The sequence below is a fragment of the Antechinus flavipes genome, chromosome 2 (assembly GCF_016432865.1).
Source record: "Antechinus flavipes isolate AdamAnt ecotype Samford, QLD, Australia chromosome 2, AdamAnt_v2, whole genome shotgun sequence".
In the NCBI taxonomy this organism is placed as follows: Eukaryota; Metazoa; Chordata; class Mammalia; order Dasyuromorphia; family Dasyuridae; genus Antechinus; species Antechinus flavipes.
Window position 1 is genome coordinate 38474565 of NC_067399.1, and position 21879 is coordinate 38496443.

General features: G+C 38.3%; 1 protein-coding gene across 9 annotated transcripts in view; it reads right to left on the bottom strand.

The window, feature by feature from the left end:
• LOC127547583 (zinc finger protein 260-like) overlaps positions 1-21879 on the bottom strand; it is a 203983-nt gene that overhangs the window by 122823 nt on the left and 59281 nt on the right. For 3 of the 9 annotated variants that reach the window (XM_051974485.1, XM_051974484.1, XM_051974489.1), the window contains exons 2-4: positions 21713-21839; positions 17416-17514; positions 13522-15564 (exon numbers count right to left, since the gene is read on the bottom strand). The exons of 2 other annotated variants lie outside the window; for them this stretch is intronic. In XM_051974485.1, coding sequence (XP_051830445.1) covers positions 13730-15564; positions 17416-17514; positions 21713-21839 — 2061 coding nt within the window. In that variant the 3' untranslated portion in view covers positions 13522-13729. Of the gene's footprint in view, positions 1-13521; positions 15565-17415; positions 17515-21712; positions 21840-21879 lie in introns of those variants that run through there. 4 more of the 9 variants (XR_007950202.1, XM_051974490.1, XM_051974486.1 and 1 more) reach the window with 3 other exon arrangements.

Sequence of the window (21879 nt, forward strand, 5' to 3'; positions counted from 1 at the left end):
GAAAAGTCTCTTCTTCCCCATTCCGGCTAACTGCTCCTGGTGTCCTTCACTTGCGGGGGCTATTCCTTATCCCCCCCCACCCAGTGATCTCTCCTTCCTCTCCCCCTTCCCCTTTATCCCATTCCCATTAATCTACACACCTGGAACGTAAATCTGAACTCCCACCTTTTAAGTTCTTAATAAAGAGTTAGCTACTATCATTCATGCTCACAAAAAAGGGTCAAAGAGGACCTTTGAACCTACATCCCTCCTGACTCCAAATCTATGCGTCACCCCACTTCCCCTTCGCCCGCTTGGGCTTTTTTAAACAAGCCTTACCTCAATGAGGTGTCACAGCTATCTGCCCCAGTACTCAGCCCCTAGAGGGCGGGGCCTCTTTTTGCTTTTTCCACAGGCTCTAAATCAATGCTTATTGTCTACTTATTTACATCTTCCTGGCTGGCAGGTTGTTTGGTACTGAAAACAAGCAAGCTGCGGCTAGCCCTCAGGTACATAGTGGGGCTCCAGGTTCTAACTCGGATCACGCAGGCAGATAGCCTGGAGGTAGAATTAGAACTCAGAGCCCTTGGGATTTATTTCTACCTCCCCCAGCTTCGGAAACCGTCTCTCCACCTGGGCCGCCCTAAGCCAGGTTGCCCACTATCACCATTATTATTTAATATCGTATTAGAAACACTAGCCTCGGCAATAAGAGTCGAGAAAGATATAAAAGGAATTAGAGTAGGCAATGAGGAAACCAAACTATCACTCTTTGCAGATGATATGATGGTATACCTAGAGAACCCCAGAGATTCTACCAAAAAGCTATTGGAAATAATTCATAATTTTAGCAAAGTAGCTGGCTACAAAATAAATCCTCATAAATCCTCAGCATTTTTATACATCACCAACAAAACCCAACAGCAAGAGATACAAAGAGAAATTCCATTCAGAATAACTGTTGATACCATAAAATATTTGGGAATCTATCTACCAAAGGAAAGTCAGGAATTATATGAGCAAAATTATAAAAAAGTCTCCACACAAATAAAGTCAGACTTAAATAATTGGAAAAATATTAAGTGCTCTTGGATCGGCCGAGCGAACATAATAAAGATGACAATACTCCCTAAACTAATCTATTTATTTAGTGCTATACCAATCAGACTTCCAAGAAAATATTTTATTGATCTAGAAAAAATAACAACAAAATTCATATGGAACAATAAAAAGTCGAGAATCTCAAGGGAATTAATGAAAAAAAAATCAAATGAAGGTGGCCTAGCTGTACCTGATCTAAAATTATATTATAAAGCAGCAGTCACCAAAACCATTTGGTATTGGCTAAGAAATAGATTAGTGGATCAGTGGAAAAGGCTAGGCTCACAAGACAGAATAGTCAATTATAGCAATCTAGTGTTTGACAAACCCAAAGCCCCTAACTTCTGGGAAAAGAATTCATTATTTGATAAAAACTGCTGGGATAATTGGAAATTAGTATGGCAGAAATTAGGCATGGACCCACACTTAACACCATATACCAAGATAAGATCAAAATGGGTCTATGACCTAGGCATAAAGAACGAGACTATAAATAAATTAGAGGAACACAGAATAGTTTATCTCTCAGACTTGTGGAGGAGAAAGAAATTTGTGACCAAAGATGAACTAGAGACCATTACTGATCACAGAATAGAAAATTTCGATTACATCAAATTAAAAAGCTTTTGTACAAATAAAACTAATGCAAACAAGATTAGAAGGGAAGCAACAAACTGGGAAAACATCTTGACAGTTAAAGGTTCTGATAAAGGCCTCATTTCCAAAATATATAGAGAACTGACTCAAATTTATAAGAAATCAAGCCATTCTCCAATTGATAAATGGTCAAAGGATATGAACAGACAATTTTCAGAGGATGAGATTGAAACTATTACCACTCATATGAAAGAGTGTTCCAAATCATTATTGATCAGAGAAATGCAAATTAAGACAACTCTGAGATACCACTACACACCTGTCAGATTGGCTAAGATGACAGGAAAAAATAATGATGAATGTTGGAGGGGATGCGGGAAAACTGGGACACTAATGCATTGTTGGTGGAGTTGTGAACGAATCCAAACATTCTGGAGAGCAATCTGGAATTATGCCCAAAAAATTATCAAATTGTGCATACCCTTTGATCCAGCAGTGTTTCTATTGGGCTTATATCCCAAAGAAATACTAAAGAAGGGAAAGGGACCTGTATGTGCCAAAATGTTTGTAGCAGCCCTGTTTGTAGTGGCTAGAAACTGGAAAATGAATGGATGCCCATCAATTGGAGAATGGCTGGGTAAATTGTGGTATATGAATGTTATGGAATATTATTGTTCTGTAAGAAATGACCAGTAGGATGAATACAGAGAGGACTGGAGAGACTTACATGAACTGATGCTAAGTGAAATGAGCAGAACCAGGAGATCATTATACACTTCGACAACGATATTGTATGAGGACATATTTTGATGGAAGTGGATTTCTCTGACAAAGAGACCTGAGTTTCAATTGATAAATGACGGACAAAAGCAGCTACACCCAAAGAAAGAACACTGGGAAACGAATGTAAACTATCTGCATTTTTGTTTTTCTTCCCGGATTATTTATACCTTCTGAGTCCAATTCTCCCTACGCAACAAGAGAACTGTTCGGTTCTGCAAACATATATTGTATCTAGGATATACTGCAACATATCCAACATATAAAGGACTGCTTGCCATCTAGGGAGGGGGTGGAGGGAGGGAGGGGGAAAAAAATCGGAACAGAAACGAGTGTCAATATAATGTAATTATTAAATAAAAAATTTAAAAAAAAAAAAAAAAAAAAAAAGAAGAGGGTGAGACTACCTATATTGTAATTAAAGCAGAGTTATACTAATGTGGCAAGGAAACACCTGCACAGAATAGCAAGTTGTTTATGTGGTCCCTGATGGGCAGAATTCTATAGTTAGTGCATGTGCAGTGAACTGTAGTTATGTAAGGATATTAGGGTATTCAAAGCTGAGAAAATTTTGAATAAACAGACTCCTGTTTGAAAGTCCTCTTGATTCCTCTCCTTCACTCCTCACCCACGATCAGGATTCATTCAGGCTGTTAAGTAAATCCTATAGTGAGCAGGTTCGGCCATACAATCATACTCACATATTTACAACAAAATACACAAACACATTTACTTAACATGTTGAGGCAGAAGATACTCCAACAATATCAGGATCCCCAAGACTTCATCTCAGCTATGGGGAAAGAATTCATTAACTCAGTCTTCAACTTAAGGGGCAAAGATGTATTATAGTTATAACGCCAACTGAAGCTGGCTAAAGTTCCAAGAGAATTGAGCAAAGAGTCAAAATCAAGAAGATAATTTTATTGGAAAGAAGTCACTGATATGCTAATTTTATGGCTTAGAGGTACAACTGAGCAATGGTAGGGGTGGGGTAGTTCCCATCATTGAATTAAGGCTACATGGCTTATAGAGCAGCAGATAATTCTTCCACAGTCAGCATAACTTGTATCATATACTCACTCATTTACTCAGAAATATACACGCATCTAAAACAATACTACCTGGGCTAACACATAAGCTACATCTCTCTCCTGATGGAATCACTCAGTTTGTCAGAGAACAAGGATCCCAAGCCCTCCCTTGTGGTTTTCTAGTAAACTCTAGTCCGCTCTTTGTTACAATGTCGCTGAAAAGTCTCTTCTTCCCCATTCCGGCTAACTGCTCCTGGTGTCCTTCACTTGCGGGGCTATTCCTTATCCTCCCCCACCCAGTGATCTCTCCTTCCTCTCCCCCTTCCCCTTTATCCCATTCCCATTAATCTACACACCTGGAACGTAAATCTGAACTCCCACCTTTTAAGGTCTTAATAAAGGGTTAGCTATTATCATTCATGCTCACAAAAAAGGGTCAAAGAGGACCTTTGAACCTACATCCCTCCTGACTCCAAATCTATGCGCCACCCCACTTCCCCTTCGCCCGCTTGGGCTTTTTTAAACAAGCCTTAACTCAATGAGGTGTCACAGCTATCTGCCCCAGTACTCAGCCCCTAGAGGGCGGGGCCTCTTTTTGCTTTTTCCACAGGCTCTAAATCAATGCTTATTGTCTACTTATTTACATCTTCCTGGCTGGCAGGTTGTTTGGTACTGAAAACAAGCAAGCTGCGGCTAGCCCTCAGGTACATAGTGGGGCTCCAGGTTCTAACTCGGATCACGCAGGCAGATAGCCTGGAGGTAGAATTAGAACTCAGAGCCCTTGGGATTTATTTCTACCTCCCCCAGCTTCGGAAACCGTCTCTCCACCTGGGCCGCCCTAAGCCAGAGTCCTGCAGTCCACAGATCGCAACTTTCCCCAATTTCCACCAAAGCAGAACAGGACGAAAATAAACATTTCCCCAACGGCGCCTGCTCAGAGGAAGCGTGGCCCTTGCTAGCATCGGTGGGATCCCAGAGTCTTCTCCTCGCTTCTGGGAAACGTAGTCTCGGGGAAGGCGCACCTGAGTTTAAACTGACTTGGATTAAGCAACAGCTGCTGGGGCTAGGTAGCGGAGGTAGCGATGGAGTGCCAGGAGGCTAACCTAGATGGTCCCTGCCAGAAAGTGGAGAAAGAGATAAGACTAGACACTGAGAAGTGATTTGAAAATATTTGCAAAATAAAGACTCAATTCATCCGCAGAAATTTCTGGTGTTCTAGAATCTCAGCGTCCGGGTTCTAGCGCTCAGTGGGGAAGAGTGACGTCATAGGATGCTCAGCTCCTAGACAGCCCAAATCCTAGCGCGCATGTGAACAGTGCTTTTACCTGCCAAGAGCATTAACGGGAGTGACCTAGATCAGTTCCTGAGCTGGAGGGGATCTCAGAGGCCGGGCCTCTGCCCAACTTCTTCATATGTGTGTTACTTGTGTGAGGGATAGAAAATCCTATTCAAAAATGACTATTCAGAGACCTCTCGAAGTAAAAAGCAGAAAAGTTTGTTTATTTAATAAATTCTCATGAGAATGAGCAATTCCACCGTGAGGAGGGAAAGAGAGAAAGCTCACCGTAGAAGGGCTAAAGAAGGGGATAAGGTGTACAGTTTTTATACGTTTTAGTTACAAAGAATTACATCATGAGTTGGAGAACATTAAGAGATAGGTGCCCCCTCACCCCTTAATTGGATGTTATTCCTGCCCAAAACAGCAGATTCCCTAGTTCCCGAGGAACATACATCAGGCAACTAATTGTCCAGATGTTAATAACTTGAACAGCGATAAATGTCATCATTCGAGGTTAAATACATATGTCTAAAATCTAAGTACATTTTGGCTACCACTTAACATACCCATGTAAGTCACAAAGACCTGGAGAAACTAAAAATATAGAAGAGGAAGTTAAATGTCCTTGAAAGTTCAGTTCTTCACCTTATCTCTGCTACACACACACACACACACACACACACACACACACACACACTTGTCTGTCATAGCAGGCCAGGAAAAAGATGGAGTCAGATGTAATCAACAACCATACTTTTTTTTTTCTTTTGGCTGACGCAACTGGAATTAAGTGACTTATCTAGGATTGCACTAGTTAGTGTTAAGTGTCTGAGACCAGATTTGAACTCAATTTCTCCTGACTTCAGGGCTGGTGCTCTCTCCACTGCACCATCTAGCTGCCCCAACAATCAGTCATTAGGCACGGATTGTATGGGTGGTAACAGAAATATGGTTAATATCAATATAATATTACCTATTACCTAGCACTCTTTTAAATAACCCTAATAATGTGAGAATTCTAGTAACGTCCTCACATTCCTACTCTTTTAAGTTGCCTTGTCAGAAGTCAGGAAGACTTATTTTCCTGAGCTCAAATCTGGCTTCAAACACTTTCTAGATATGACCCTGCACAATTCATTTCATCCTGTTTGCCTCAGTTTCCTCATCTGTAAAGTGAGCTCAAGAAGGAAATGACAGATAGTCCAATTTTTTTTGCTAAAACTAAATGTGTTATCTCTCTCACTTCCCCTAGGATTGGAGGGCTGGATGGTGGAGTATTAAATGATGAAGTCTTCAATGTTGGGTGTGGTTAGCCGAGGAGACAAAAATTAATCCTTGTGGCAGGCTAGAAGATCAGTTTAGCTCCATGGTCCCACCCTCTGGGAAAGGAGACCAGTCTGAAATCCAAGTTATGTCACACCCCAGAGATCCATCCTCTGTAGAGGTCTAGAGCCATCTCACCTTGCCATGCCCTGTCAGAAATCCCAATCATGGCCTTAAGGTGAAATGAAAGGTTCCCATTAAAAACCTACTTTAGGGGCCCTCCCATGGCTGCTGCCTTCCTTTAGGTCAGTCCAACACAGCACTCTGCCTGGGGGTGTCTTTCCCCTTTTTCTTCCCCTTCCCCCATGACACATGGTATCTCCCCTAATTCCACTATGTTTCTCAAACCCCTTACAGCTAACCAGCTCTTTTAGGGTGCTAAGTTCCTCTCACCTTGATAGATCTGTTGAGAATGGCAATCTCTAGTGTTTTTACTTATATACTTTTCCATGCTGTATTCTTTCTTTATCTCCAAATCTTTTCTCTCCTTATATATAAGCTGTAGGGAAATTCTAGCTGGCATGGAAGGGGAGATGTCAGCAAGTAGAAGAGGAAGTTAATAAAACTGATGTGAATTCTGAAACTAGCTTATTCTCTCCTTTTCTCTGGAAATGCTAAAACACTCATTCTGGGAACTTGGTTTCCCTGTCTTTTTGCCATAGCTAAAGTAATCACAAAGTAGCCACACTGCTTGATTAGCAAATTTAAGATACTAGGCTTTCCCTGACTGCCCTTGTTATGTTGAGGCAGAAGACACCCCAACAAGATTAGGATCCCTAAGTCATGTTTCAGGTTTGGTAAAAAAATTTGCACATTCAATTAGTCTCCATTAGCTGTTTGACAGAGGGTTAATTTCTAAGGGAATTTTAGCAAAGAGCCAGAAATAGACAATTTTACAGGAAAAAGAAAGATCTGGTAGAGGTACAAGTGAAGAGTAGTAGGGGTAAAGCAGTTCCCATCATGGAACTCAAAGGCTTACTGAAGAGCAGATTGTTGTTCTCTTGACAGCCAGCACTCTTTGTGGCACTCCCAAGGCCAGGTAACCCTAGGGTTTCTCAGGAGTTGCTTCTTCCTCACATCTCTTCAGTATCTTCTAGGTAGTCTCCACATCTCAGTTCACATCCCTATTCCCTCCTTTACTTCCCCTCCTCCCCTAAGAAATCCCTGATATTATATTTCCCCTGTGAAAGACAAGTTCATAATGATGATCTTTGCTTCAAGACTAAGTCTGCTTTGAAGTAGTCTCTATCTCCTTTCTCCTAGGGTTTTCCCTTTAATGCTCTTTTTCTCCAAAGTATAATTAACTGTGGTTAGTCTGCTAAACTCTTCTATGGATTTAACCTGCCAGTCAGTGGTATATTCATATGTCATGTCTTATTTTTTAAATTGCTTCTTCTAAACTTCTTTCCTTAGTAACCCTATTGTTCTCCCAAATTTATTTCATATTTATCACACCTGGTGTTTATTTTCTTCTTCTAAACAAATCTACCTTTTGACTAAGAAAGTCCTTGTAAATTTGTCACATGTGTATGTCAAACTAGGAATTGCTGCTCTGACTTTATCATAGAGAACTTACTTTCCCTCTTGTTTATTCACATAATAAATGCATAATTTGTAATCTATGATAAATGTCTTCTCATGGTTGTTCCATGTCTGAAATAATGTACATTAAAGAGAGACTTGGTGCCATACTGCTCTTCTGCAAGGCCAGTTCTGCCCAGAGAGAGAATGAGAATGACTTTTTCTCCCAAGGCTAAGGTCAATTCCCTTCTGAAAAGTTTTTCACTACTCACCTGGCTGATTTGTGGAATGTAAGGTGGCAAACAAAGGCACAAATAAAACTTTTTTTAAGAAATGGAAATAAACATTCTCTTCTCTAACACATGGATCTTTATTCAAAGTAAGCCATATCAGTTCCAGGGAACAAGTCTATACAAAATCTATCCCAACAAACTAAGAACATATACAGAACCTTAGTACTAAAAAACACAGAATTTCCAGTACAGATCATCTCCTTCAGAGCTGAGAAAAGGGCTGCTAAAATGGATTTTGTTTTTTGCCATCCAGTCATGTGTGACTATGACCCCATTTGGGGTTTTCCTGGCAAAAACATTGAAGTGGTTTGCTATTTCTTTTTCTATACATTTGACAGGTGAGGAAATTGAGGTAAAGCAGGTTAAAGTGACTTGCCAAGGAGCCCTGTTTGTAGTGGCTAGAAACTGGAAAATGAATGGATGCCCATCAATTGGAGAATGGCTGGGTAAATTGTGGTATATGAACGTTATGGAATATTATTGTTCTGTAAGGAATGACCAGCAGGATGAATACAGAGAGGACTGGCAAGACCTACATGAACTGATGCTAAGTGAAATGAGCAGAACCAGGAGATCATTATACACTTCGACAACGATATTGTATGAGGATGTATTCTGATGGAAGTGGATTTCTTTGACAAAGAGACCTAATTGAGTTTCAATTGATAAATGATGGACAGAAGCAGCTACACCCAAAGAAAGAACACTGGGAAACGAATGTGAACTATCTGCATTTTTGTTTTTCTTCCCGGGTTATTTTTACCTTCTGAATCCAATTCTCCCTGTGCAACAAGAGAACTGTTCGGTTCTGCAAACATATATTGTATCTAGGATATACTGTAACATATCTAATATATATAGGACTGCTTGCCATCTAGGGGAGGGGGTGGAGGGAGGGAGGGGAAAAATCGGAACAGAAATGAGTGCAAGGGATAATGTTGTAAAAAAAATTACCCTGGCATGGATTCTGGCAATATAAAGTTATTATTAAATAAATCTTAAAAAAAAAAAAGTGACTTGCCAAGGGAACCACAGCTAGGAAATGTTTAAAGCCAAATACAGACTCAGGATGATCAAGCTTTCTGACTACTGGCACTCTAACCAGTGCCAAGGCAGGAGTTCCTAGCTGGCTTGTTACAAACAAAACAAAAGAGTCATAAAAAGTATCCTTATAAAGAAGTAGGATGCAAGCAGTGAAACCTCACACATTTTAGGAGCCATAAGGTTCCTGAAAAAGTCAATCCGCAGTAAGCCCAGAGGCCCACAAATTTGGAAGAAAGTGTCTTGAACCTAACCCTGCCTAAACTTCATTTCTCAGGTGAAAACACTAAAGAGAGCAGAGCAGGAATCACACACTCCAGCTTCCCACACCTAGAAAGTCACAGAATTAGATATGAACGCTATTCCTTGGACACAACACCAGGAACTGATTCAGCCATATATGAAGTATTTTTGATGTGGTCTCATCTGCCTTCAGCCAATCCTTTTAATTGAGGAAGGGAATGTCCACACGCAAAGAGGAAGTTCTAAGGAAAATTCCTTTGTATCTAATTTACTCTGACAACCATTCTGCCTTACACTAATGATCTATGATGATTGTATCCAGAAATCCACTACCTGAAAGTATCAAATCATGCATTATCTTGCCATAGAATTGATTTTTTTCCTACTAATCTCATTCAATGTAGCATTGATTTAAATTTAAATTTCAAACTAATGGAATAGCCTTGATTAGAACCATGTCAAAGGGGAGCAGCTAAGTGGTGCAGAGGATAGAACCCCAGCTCTGAAGTCAGGAGGACCCAAGCTCAAATCTGGCCTTAGATACTTAACACTTACTAGCTGGGTGAGCCTGGGCAAGTCACTTAACCCCAATTGCCTCAAGGGAAAAAACAAAACAAAACAAAAACGAACCACATCAAAGGTCCCTTCAAAATTATAGCCTAGTGTTCCAATTTACACCCAATTAACATTTTATATCCACCAAATCAATGTTTCCCAAAATTTTAAATATAACATATTTGAATGGATAAATCCTGTATTGAAAAGAGAAGAAAAAATTTCCCAACTATTTAAATAATATAATTAGTGAAATAAAACATAAAATATGGAAAACAATCAAAACCAGAAAAACTAGAAACCAAATTTCTATTAATGTTTAGAAAATAATTGACTTTTGCAAAGCAAAGCTCTGCATCCCAAAAAGGGTTAAGAGACCCTGCTGATGGACTCTTAGCTACAGGCCTTGGTGGAGGGAGTTGGGGGAAAAAAAGTTAAGATGCCTTTGTCTGATTCAAGCCTGTAATTTTACAAATGAGGAAGCTCTAAGTGAGGAAGACAGTAAGTCAGAGAGCCAGGTTTTACCCCAGTTCTTCTGATCACCAGACTGGTGCTCTGCCCTTACCAGCCTTAATCACTGAACGGGTATTCTCTCAGGCAAACAGAGACTGATTAAAGATAACTTAAGGTCTCTTCCTGTGTCCAGGGCTATTTCCAATTGTCCAAAACTGTTATCTGGCCCCTGGACCCAGATGGTTCTGGAGAACAAAGGGAGGCTGGTTATCTTGCACAGCCTTCCCTCACTCAGGTCTAATTTATTTTCCTGTCAGGGTATCCCCTCCCTGAGATAATTCATCTTCAGGAATGAAGGGCAAGCAACAACCTTGTAGGAGGACAACTCTTCCTGGGATGTGTAAAGTTTTATTTTCTCTCTCCTAACAGGGATAGTGACACCCAGAGGATAAGGCAGAGAAGACAGCCACAACTTGAAACTCCCCCTTCTTCTCTTCCTCAGAGAAAACCAAGGTTAGGGCATCAGTTGTGACAATTAAAAGGCAGATGACCCGGGGTGAGGTATACTATGGATTTTCACCGCTCTTCTCTGTAAAAGGGGGATAATACACACACAGCACATCCCAAAGTCTGGTAAAACATAAAGGGATGGTGGGATAATAGTCACTGTTATTATCAACATCAGTCTTGACCTTAAAGACAATTTTTCATGAAGCCAGGCACATAGAAAGCTGACTGAACCAATACAAGACGGGATAGGGAAAGTAGAAAGTGGATACAAAGTGTAGATGGCATCTTTTTATGATCTGTCAGGGTAAAGAATTGGATAAATCAGAAGCAGATAAAATAGGCAACAGGATAAAGCAATGGTTTGATTTTTTAAATAGAGGTCAGACTTAAGAAAATTTGAACAAGCCATCTGTAAACTTCCTAAAAAAATTCTCAGCCCAGATGGATTTATAACTGAATTCTAGTAAAACTCTACTAAAGACAAATTCACTGAAATACTATATAAATTATTTAGGAAAACAGGCAAAGAAGGAAGCCTGTCAAATTCCTTTTATAAGACAAGAGAGATTCTTAACCTAGGAAAAGCCAAAACAGAGAAAGAAAATTATAGACCAATTTCCCCAATGAAACCTGATGCAAAAATTTTAAATAAAACATAAGAAATAAGGTTATAGAAATTTATCACCAGGATAATACACTAAGATGAGATGGGGTTTATACCACGAATTCAGGGTTGCTTCAAGATTAAAAAAATTAGCAGCAGAAGTAGTCCTATCAATAACAAAACCAAGAGAAATCCTATGATTATCTCCACGACAAAATACAACACCCATTCCTATTAAATGGAGAGAGGAACAAATGGAGTTTTCCTTAAAATAAGTACTATCTATCTAAAGGCACCAGACAACATCATTGGTAACGGGAATAAGTTAGAAGCCTTCCCAATCAGATCATGGGTGAAGCAAGGAGACCCATTATCACAATTATTGTACTGGAAATGTTAGCTCTAGCAATAAAAGAAAAGGATATTGATGGACTCAGAATAGGCAATGACAAGACAAAACTATCATTCTTAGTATAAGATCCTGTACTGGCCAAGAAATACAGTGGTGGATCAGCAGAATACATTAAGAACACAAGACTCAAATAGCAAATGACCTTAGTAACCTAGGGTTTGATGAACTCCAAGACTCCTGCCCTTGCGTTAAGAACTCACTATTTGACAAAAATATCTAGGAAAATTTAAAACAATATGGTACAAAGTACATAAAGACAAAAATCTTACACTGCATACCAAGATAAGGTCAAAATGGGTACATGATTTAAACACAAAGGGTGATAATCTAAGAAAATCAGGAAAGAAAGGAAAAGTTGATGTTTCAGAATTATCAAAAAATGAAGACTTGTTCACTAAGCAAGTATCAGAGAGCACTATGAGATATAAAATGGAAAATTTTGATTTTACTAAATTAAACAGGTTTAGCATAAACAGAACCAATGCAACCAAGATTAGAAGGGGAAAAAATGGGAAACAACTGGCAAGGCTCTCAAATATACAAAGAACTGGGTTATACAATTAATAAAATGGGCAAAGGATATAAACAGGGAGTTTTCAGATGAACTGATTCAACCACTATAGAAGACAATTTTAAACTCTATTGGAAAAGGGAAAAGAACTATGTGTACAAAAATATTTAGAGCAGCTATTTGTGATGATAAGAAAAATTAGAACCTGAGAAGATGGCCATTAATTTGGGAATGGCTGAATCAATTGTTATAAATGACTGTAATGGATTATTCTGTTCTATAAGAAATAGTGAATAAATTTCAAAAAACCCTGGAAAGATCTACACGAACTGAAGCTCAGTAACTAGAACCAGAATACATAACAGCAACATTGTACAGATCATCAACTAAGACGGACTTGTCTTCTCAGCAATGCATTGATTCAAAAGAATTCTAATAGATTTGGGATAAAATCTATGAAGACTCAATGAAGACCCAAGCATATTATCACTTTTTTTCCCCCCTTTCTTCTTTTTCATAGTTTCCCCCATTTGTTTGGGTCCTTTTTTTCCCCTCTCACAACCAATATGAATATGTTTAAAATGTCTACATGTATAACCTATATCAAATTGCTTCAGAAGGGGAGAGGAAAGGGAATAGAAAAAATGAATGTTGAAAATTATCTTAATATATAATTGGAAAAAAATAAAATATTACTAAGAGGAAGATAAAAATAATTAGAAAATTTATGATAATAGCTAGTACTTATGATGTGGACTTTAAACAAGTTTATTTGGTCCCCATTGTAAGGAAAATGAAAAAAGCAGAACTTGTTTTATTTGCTATAAAATGATGTGAAACTTGAGTTTAATTACTTTGTAATCTATACTGTATTTAAACTCTGCTCAACTTTTTGAGACTAAACAACTTTGCTCAGAAGTGTCAAGATCTCAAACTACTCTTCCTTGGATCTTATCCGACAACTATTCCATGTTCCCTAGTTATATAAGATTGTTCCCCCAAAACCAATTGCTCAATATGACTCCTGACTGTATTAAATTATTACATAATACTGACTATATTATATTAGCTTAAGCCAGTGAAACTATTTTCATGTAAAATAAAGTGTTCCTGTTGCTTGAAAGCTTTCTTATGTTCTTTACATTTAGATTTCCCACCAGGATGAATTATCTGATATTTCTTAAGGTTTGAGCTGTACAAGAAAGTTTTCTCTATTTTTCATTTTTTTATTATGCAAAGTTTGGATTTCAGCTATAGTCTGCTTCAACATTGGACATTCAAAGGATATCTCTCCAGTATGAATTTCTTTATTTTTTAAAGTTTCTATATATTTAAAACCTTATTCACATTCCTGGGGTATCTCTCCAATATGAAATCTCTTACATAAATTAAGGTGTCCCTTACATTTGAAGGCTTTTTCATATCATGACATGTATAAAGTTTCACATCAGTATGAGTTTTCTTATGTTTATTAAGCTACATATAGTTTCATGTCAGTTATGACTTTTCTTATGTGAATTAAGATGACCTTTCTCCCGGAATGCATTTCCACATTCATTACATATATATGGTTTCTCTCCAGTATGAATTTTCTTATGCCTCTTAAGGTGATCCTTCCGAGTGAAGACTTTTCCACATTCATTACATTTATAGGGTTTCTCCCCAGTATGACTTGCCTCATGTACTTCAAGTCCTTTCTTAGACCTGAAGGCTTTGTCACATTCATTACATTTATAGGGTTTCTCTCCAGTATGAATTCTGTTATGTATATTCAGGGTTCCCTTAAGTTTGAAGGCTTTTCCACATGCATTACATTTATAGGGCTTCTGTCCAGTATGGATTACCTCATGTATATGAAGGCTTCCCTTAAAAATGAAGGCTTTTCCACATTGTTTACATATATATGGTTTATCTCCAGTATGAATTTTCTTATGCAAAGTAAGGTGATCCTTCCGTGTGAAGGCTTTTCCACATATATTACATTTATAAGGCTTCTCCCCAGTATGAATTGCCTCATGGACCTCAAGGCCTTTCTTAGACCTGAAGGCTTTTTCACATTCTTTACATATATATGGTTTATCTCCAGTATGAATTTTCTTATGCCTATTAAGGTGATCTTTCCGGAAGAAGGCTTTTCCACATTCATTACATTCATAGGGTTTCTCTCCAGTATGAATTCGCTCATGTCTGTTAAAGGATGCTTTGTCCCTATAAGCTTTTCCACATTCATTACATTTACAAGGTTTTACTCCAGTATGAATTCTTTTATGTACCTCAAGGGTTCCCTTAAGTTTGAAGGCTTTTCCACATGTATTACATTTATAGGGCTTTTGTTCAGTATGAATTACCTCATGTACATGAAGGCCTCCCTTAAACATGAAGGCTTTTCCACATTGTTTACATATATATGGTTTATCTCCAGTATGAATTTTCTTATGATTATTAAGGTGATCCTTCCGAGTAAAGGCTTTTCCACATTCATTACATTTATAGGGCTTCTCCCCACTATGAGTTGCTCCATGTACACCAAGGCATCTTTTCAACCTGAAGGCTTTTCCACATTCATTACATTGATAGGGTTTCTCTCCAGTATAAATTCGCTCACGTCTATTAAAGGATGCCTTGTCCCTATAAGCTTTTCCACATTCTTTACATTTACAATGTTTCACTCCAGCATGAATTTTCTTGTGTCTATTAAAGGTTTCCTTAAGGCTGAAAGTTTTCTCACATTCATTACATTTATAGGATTTCTCTCCAATAGAAATTCTCTTATGTTGAGACAGATATCCCCTCAGGCTAAAAGTTTTGCTATCATTATTACATTGTTTAATAGGCTTTTCTTCCTGAAGATTTTTCTGTGGAACAGCAAGGTATGAATTGTAGTTGGAAGCCTTACCACATTCACCAAATTTATGAGATTTCACTCCAGGGTGAATTCCTCCATGTACATTAAGGCATGAATTGATGTGGAAGGTTTTGTCACATTCATCAATTCTATGAGGTTCTCCTTGAAAACACACTATATGGTAATGATTCAGTTTTGAGTGGTAACTGAAAAGCTTCTTGTGTTTATTAAACTTACAATGGTTCTTCAGCATGGAAATTCTGCTACATGAAGTTTTGCTGTGCTTAACTATTAACTTTATGGACTTTCTTTCTGGGTTGTTTATCTGCCTTACTAATCCAGTGTCATAATTCCAAGTATCTCCCAATTTAGATTTGCAGAAATCATCCTTTATGACTCTCCTTCTGGATGTCTTGCTGTTAGTAATACATAGTTGTTGAATTGGCACCTTGGTTTCACATTCTCTTTTCTCAAAAGGGGAATCTGAAAGTAACACAAAAAAGTGTCAGTCCCCAGTGCTCAATGTTGTGGGGAAAAGAAATTCAGTCATCTCCATGACTGACATGGACAAGGTAGAAGAAACATGACCAAGAGGGAGCTGAAGCCCAAAAATAGGTGAGGAGAAAGTAAAAGAACTGCCCAAGACTTCAAAAACAGTTAAATTTTCAGAGAGAAAAACAGTAATTCTAAAACCACAAAGTATTATATTTCAAATGAATCTCTGATAACACTGAAGAAAAAATAGTGACTGAAACTGTGATTTTATACATATAACCAATTTCTAGATAAAGAAACTCCTTATAGAAGGTTGCTACCTTCTATCAAAGCCATAGCTTAAGAGCAGTTGAGACTATTCAACGTAAAGTGTTACTGCCATAGTGCATCTTCGTCAATTCAATTTGGTCTCAGGCACTTTCAAGCTAAATGAGCCTGATCAAGGCACTTAATCCTGTTGGCCTCAGTTTCCCCATCTGTCACATGAGCTAGAGAAGGAAATGATAGGCCATCCCAGGAGCTCCACCAAGAAAACCCCAAATAGGGTCACAAAGTGTTGGATAGGACTCAAGGCCTCAATAGAAAAGGACCACTGAGAGATGAAGTGAATTGCGCAATGTCACACTTTGTAAGTGTTAGAGGCAGGCCCTGAACCCAAGTCTGCTAATTATGAAGCTGGTGCTCTTTACATTTAGTAACACTTCAAATCCTTGGACCTTATTCTATGTTTCCCTGTACCAAGAAAATCCCTAAATTTGTGGAAATAGAAAGCCAAATTGTGAGTCTCAGTTGTGACACTTATTAGGTGACCATGGGGAAATTATGTTATGGATTTTCACAGGTCTTATTCTAAAATGGGAATAATACAAAAAGCATCCATCCCAAATGTTAAACATTAGTAAACAAGCTACAAATATCAGTTATGGTTATTATAAAAGTCATTTTTTTAATATACATAGATAGATAGATAGATAATTATTAAGTGATCTTAAAGACAATTTTCCATGAAGCAACAGAAAGAGACAGCTGACTACACTAATAATTAAAGGTGGGAAAGGGAAAGTAGGAAGTGGATAGAAGGTGTAGATGGCATCTATATAAAATCTGTTACTGAAAATAGTAAGACAAATTGGAAGGAAGATAAAACAGGCAATAAGATATGGCCAAGGTTTCAATTTTTAAACTAGAGGTCAGGCTTAATTATACATGAAAGTACATTTCCCTTTATCTCTCAGAAAAGCCTCTTCAAAGATAAAAATAATCTAAGGATTTAAGAATAGAAAATACTTATGGAAATAAAGGACAGAACCCAGCATATGGGTGGAAGGCTAGGCATCATCAAGAAGAATTACAGCTTTTTCTGAGACTAGGGAGAAATACAAGGGCAGATTTAGTAGAAAACCATTTCTTGACATAAAAGGTGAGCTTACAAGAGGAGTCCAGGAAGGACAATCACAACTCCTCTCCTCAGGTCTATGGATCTTGAAAGAGAGCTCCAGGTCCAACATTTCAAGGTAACACACTCTAATAACCCAGTCAATCTCCTGCTGACAATGAGTCTCTGCCTCTAGGTTTCTGGGTCAGGGGTTTTCAGCTGCATCTGATCCTTTGTAAGCCCCTCTGAGGGATTTCTGGGCAGAGATTCATATCTCAGAGGAGTTTACCATTTCCTTCTCCACATCATGTCACAGATGAGACCCACAAGGTTAAGGGACCTGTCCAGGGTCTCACTGCTGGGAAGTGTCTGAGGTCAGATTGGAACTCAGAACCCTGAGGCTCCTTCAGTCCAAGGCTGGCTTTCGGGGGACTGCACTCTCTGCCCACCTGGTTATTACTCACCCTCAGAAATGCATCTGGGGTCTTCTTCCCCTGATAGCCATGGGGCTTCATATCTCTCCAGACGAGAAATCACAGTTGGTTTAGTTACTGGAAGCCCTGCTTAAAAAGAAATAAGTAGAAAATGTTGAGAACACAGAGACACCTCAGAACTCCATCTTGGTCTCTCTAAAGAGACATCACTATCACAAATTATTATTCAATTTGTATTAGAAATGCTAGCTTTAGCAATAAGAGAAGAAAAAGAGATTAAAGGAATTAGAATAGGTAACGAGGTAACTAAATTATTACTCTTTGCAGATGATATGATGATATACTTACAGAACCTTAGAAAATCAACTAAAAAACTATTCAAAATAATCCACAATTTTAGCAAAGTGGCAGGATACAAAATAAATCCACATAAATCATTAACATTCTTATATATCACTAATAAAATCCAATAGCAAAAGATTAAAAGAGAAATTCCATTTAAAATAACTGTCAAAAGAGAAGATCTAACTTAGTTTCAATTGATCAAGGATGGACAGAAGCAGCTACACCCAAAGAAAGAACACTGGGAAAAGAATGTAAACTGCTTGCATTTTTGTCTTTCTTCCCAGGTTATTTTTACCTTCTGAATCCAATTCTTCCTGTGTAACAAGAGAACTGTTTGGTTCTGCACACATATATTGTATCTAGGATACAATGCGACATATTTAACTTGTATAGGACTGCTTGCCATTTGGGGGAAGGGGGGAAGAGAGGGAGGGGAAAAGTCAGAACAGAAGGGAGTGCAAGGGATTGTGTTGCAAAAAAATTACCCAGGCATGGGCTCTGTCAATAAAAAGTTATTAAAAAAAATAAATTAAATAAAATAATGTAAAAAAAATAAAATAACTGTCAATAGGATAAAATATTTGGGAATCTGTCTGCCAAGGGAAAGTAGGGTACTATATGTGCAAAACTACAAAATGCTTCCCACACAAATAAAGTTGCAGTTTAAAGAACTGAAAAATATCAAGTGCTCATGGATAGGTCGAGTGAATATAATAAAGATGACAATACTACCTAAATGAATCTACTTATTTAGTGCTATACCAATCAGACTTCCAACAAACTATTTTACTGACCTAGTAAAAATAATAACAAAATCCATCTGGAAGAACAAAAAGGTCAAGAATTTCAAGGGAATTCATGAAAAACAAACAAACAAACAAAAAAACAAATGAAATAGCCTAGCTGTACCAGACCTAAAACTATATTATAAAGCAGCGGTTATCAAAACCATTTGGTACTGGCTAAGAAATAGACTAGTTGATCAGTGTTATGGTTAGATTCACAAAACAAAACAGTCAATGATTATAGCAATCTAGTGTTTGACAAATCCAAAGACCCCAGTGTTGGAATCCTTACAAAAGGTTAACTCATTAGAGTTGATAGAGACAATAATTATCTAATTTAGCATGGTTCAGTATGATTGACCTGATCTTACAAGGAGATGTTATGGGCCAGAAGAATCAAGGTACTAAGTGGAACTGATAGAAATAATGCTTGTGTTCACACCTTTAGAGAGCTCATATAAGCAAGAAGCTCTTAGGGCCAGAGAGCATTCTGAGAGGATCCCAGGATCCCAGGATCCCAGAATCCCACTCTCAGAGGAGAAGTCAACCTTTGAGATAGCATAAAAACAGCTGAGCTCAGTCAGCAGAGTTCAGTTGAAAAGATTGAGAAGGGAGCGTAAGTCAGTTCAGAACAAGCCCTCTCTCGGAGGCAAGACAGATTCACTCCATCTTCCACCTTTGTGCTGGCTGGAGTCAGAAGAAAGCAAAGGCAAAGGACAAGTTGCAAGAGCTCTTGGAACCAAGGAAAGCTGAGACCTCTAAGAAAGCTACCCAGGCCCAAGGAAGGAGAAAATAAACATTTGCATTTTACCAGCTGGCTGTATTTGGAGTGATTATTACTTTAAACCGAAACTAAGGCTGCCTCCAGAAAACCTCCCCAAAAAACCTGCTCCCAGAGAAAACCATTATATTTTAAAGAAGAAAAACACCACACCCCAGCTTTTAGGAGAAGAATTCATTGTTTGACAAAAACTGCTGGGAAAACTGGAAATTAGTATGGCAGAAAGTAGGCATATTCCCACACCTAACACCATATACCAAGATAAGATCGAAATGGGTTCATGATCTAGACACAAAGAATGATATTATAAAGAAATTAGAAGAACAAAGGATAGTTTGCCTCTCAGATCTGTGGAGCAGGAAGGAATCTGTGACCAAAGAAAAACTAGAGATCATTATTGATCACAAAATAGATAATTTTGATTATATTAACTTTTTGTACAAGCAAAACTAATGCAGACAAGATTAGAAGGGAAGCAGTAAATTGGGAAAACATTTTTACATTCAAAGGTTCTGATAAAGGCCTCATTTCTAAAATATATAGAGAATTGACTCAAATTCATAAGAATTCAAGAAATTCTCCAATTGATAGTCAAAGGATATGAACAGACAATTTTCAGATGAAGAAATTGAAACTATTTCAAGTCAAATGAAAAGATGCTACTGATCACTACTGATTAGAGAAGTGCAAATTAAGACAATTCTGAGATACCACTACATACTTCTCAAATTGGCTAAGATGACAGGAAAAGATTATGACAAACACTGGAGGGGATGTGGAAAAACTGGGACACTAATGTATTGTTGGTGGAGTGGTGAATGAATCCAACCATTCTGGAGAGCAATTTGGAACTATGCTCAAAAAGTTATCAAACTGTACATACCCTTTGATACAGCAGTGTTTCTACTGGACTTATATAGATTCCAAAGAGATCATAAAAGAATGAAAGGGACACACATGTGCAAAATGTTTGTGGCAGCTCTTTGTGTAGTGGCAAGAAACTGGAAACTGAGTGGATGCCCATCAATTGGAGAATGGCTAAATAAATTGTGGTATATGAATATTAGGGAATATTATTGTTCTGTAAGAAATGACCAGCAGGATGATTTCAGAGAGGCCTGGACAGACTTATAGGAACTGATGCTAAGGGTAATGAGATCACTGTACACAGCAACAACAAGACTATATGAGGATCAATTCTGATGGATGGGAGTTCTCTTCAACAATGAGATGATTCAAACCAGTTTCACTTGTTCAGTGATGAAGAAAGCCACACCCAGAGAGCGGCCTGTGGGAACTGAGTGTGGTTCACAACAAAGCATTTTCAATCTTTTTGTTGTTGCTTGCTTGCATTTTATTTTGCTTTTTTTTTCCTTACTGGTTTGATTTGATTTTTCTTGTGCAGCCCAATAATTGTATAAATATGTATGCATACATCAGATTTAACATATATTTCTATCATGTTTAACATATATTGGACTACTTGCCATCTAGGGGAAGGGAGGGAAACTTGGAACATAAGGTTTTGCAAGGGCTAATGTTGAAGAATTGTCTATGCATATATTTTGAAAAATAAAAAGCTTTAATAAAACAAAAAAGAAAGAAAGAAAAGGGGCAAATCTGGAAATGCAAGGGGAAAAGCATCAATGACCCCTGAAGGATGTTTCCCTCAGCAAATGTGAGGAAAGGGACAGAGCCTTTGGTGCAGACATAGGACAGATGGGGTCACGTTCACCCACTCCTAGTCTGCTGGGAGAAGTCTTTCCTTCTCTGCCCTGGGGCTCTATGGAGAACCTGAAGCCTGGCTGAGCAGAGAGTGTGAAAGGAGAGTCTGCAGGGCTGCAGAATGAAGCTGCTGATTTCCAGCTGGACAAAGCAAGGACTTTTTGTCTGGGAAGAGCAGCAACTGCTCAAAAACTGCCCAAAGGTCTGAGGGCATCTCTATGTGAAAGGTATTTGTGTGACTTTCCCTCCCTGTCCAGCAAATTTAAATTCAGCCAAGCTCTTTAGCTACTCACAGCCATGGACAGATGGAATTCATTGATACTGCAGTGGCTCACACATGATGCTCTCCCTGCCATCTTTGCAGGTTAGCATGGGATGCTCTCCCAACTCTGCATTGCCCTGCTCTCAACTCTTGCAACCCTACTTTCCCTCACAACTTAGCTGAGAATAAGCTATCTCTGGAATAAGGTATTTCCTTATCCTCCTAAGTGCTATTGCTATTCCTTTAGAAAAAAGCTTTTGTTGTACAGATATCTAGATTCTTGGTGTTTCTCTGAACAGTATAGAAACTCCATGAGGGGCAGGACCTGTCTTAATTTTACCTTTGTCACTTAGTGACTACCATAGCTCCTAGTACTCTAGCCAGATATGAATGAATGCTAATTGGATAACTGAAAAGAAGTTAACTTACCAAGGGAAACAAAGTTCTCATAGTTCTCCAGCATCACGTCCCTGTACATGTTCTTCTGACCAGGATCCAAATAGCTCCATTCCTCCTGGGTGAACTCCACAGCAACATCTTGGAATGTCAAGAAATTCTGAAATACCATAGGATCTTAGTGTGAGAGATGAAAGAAA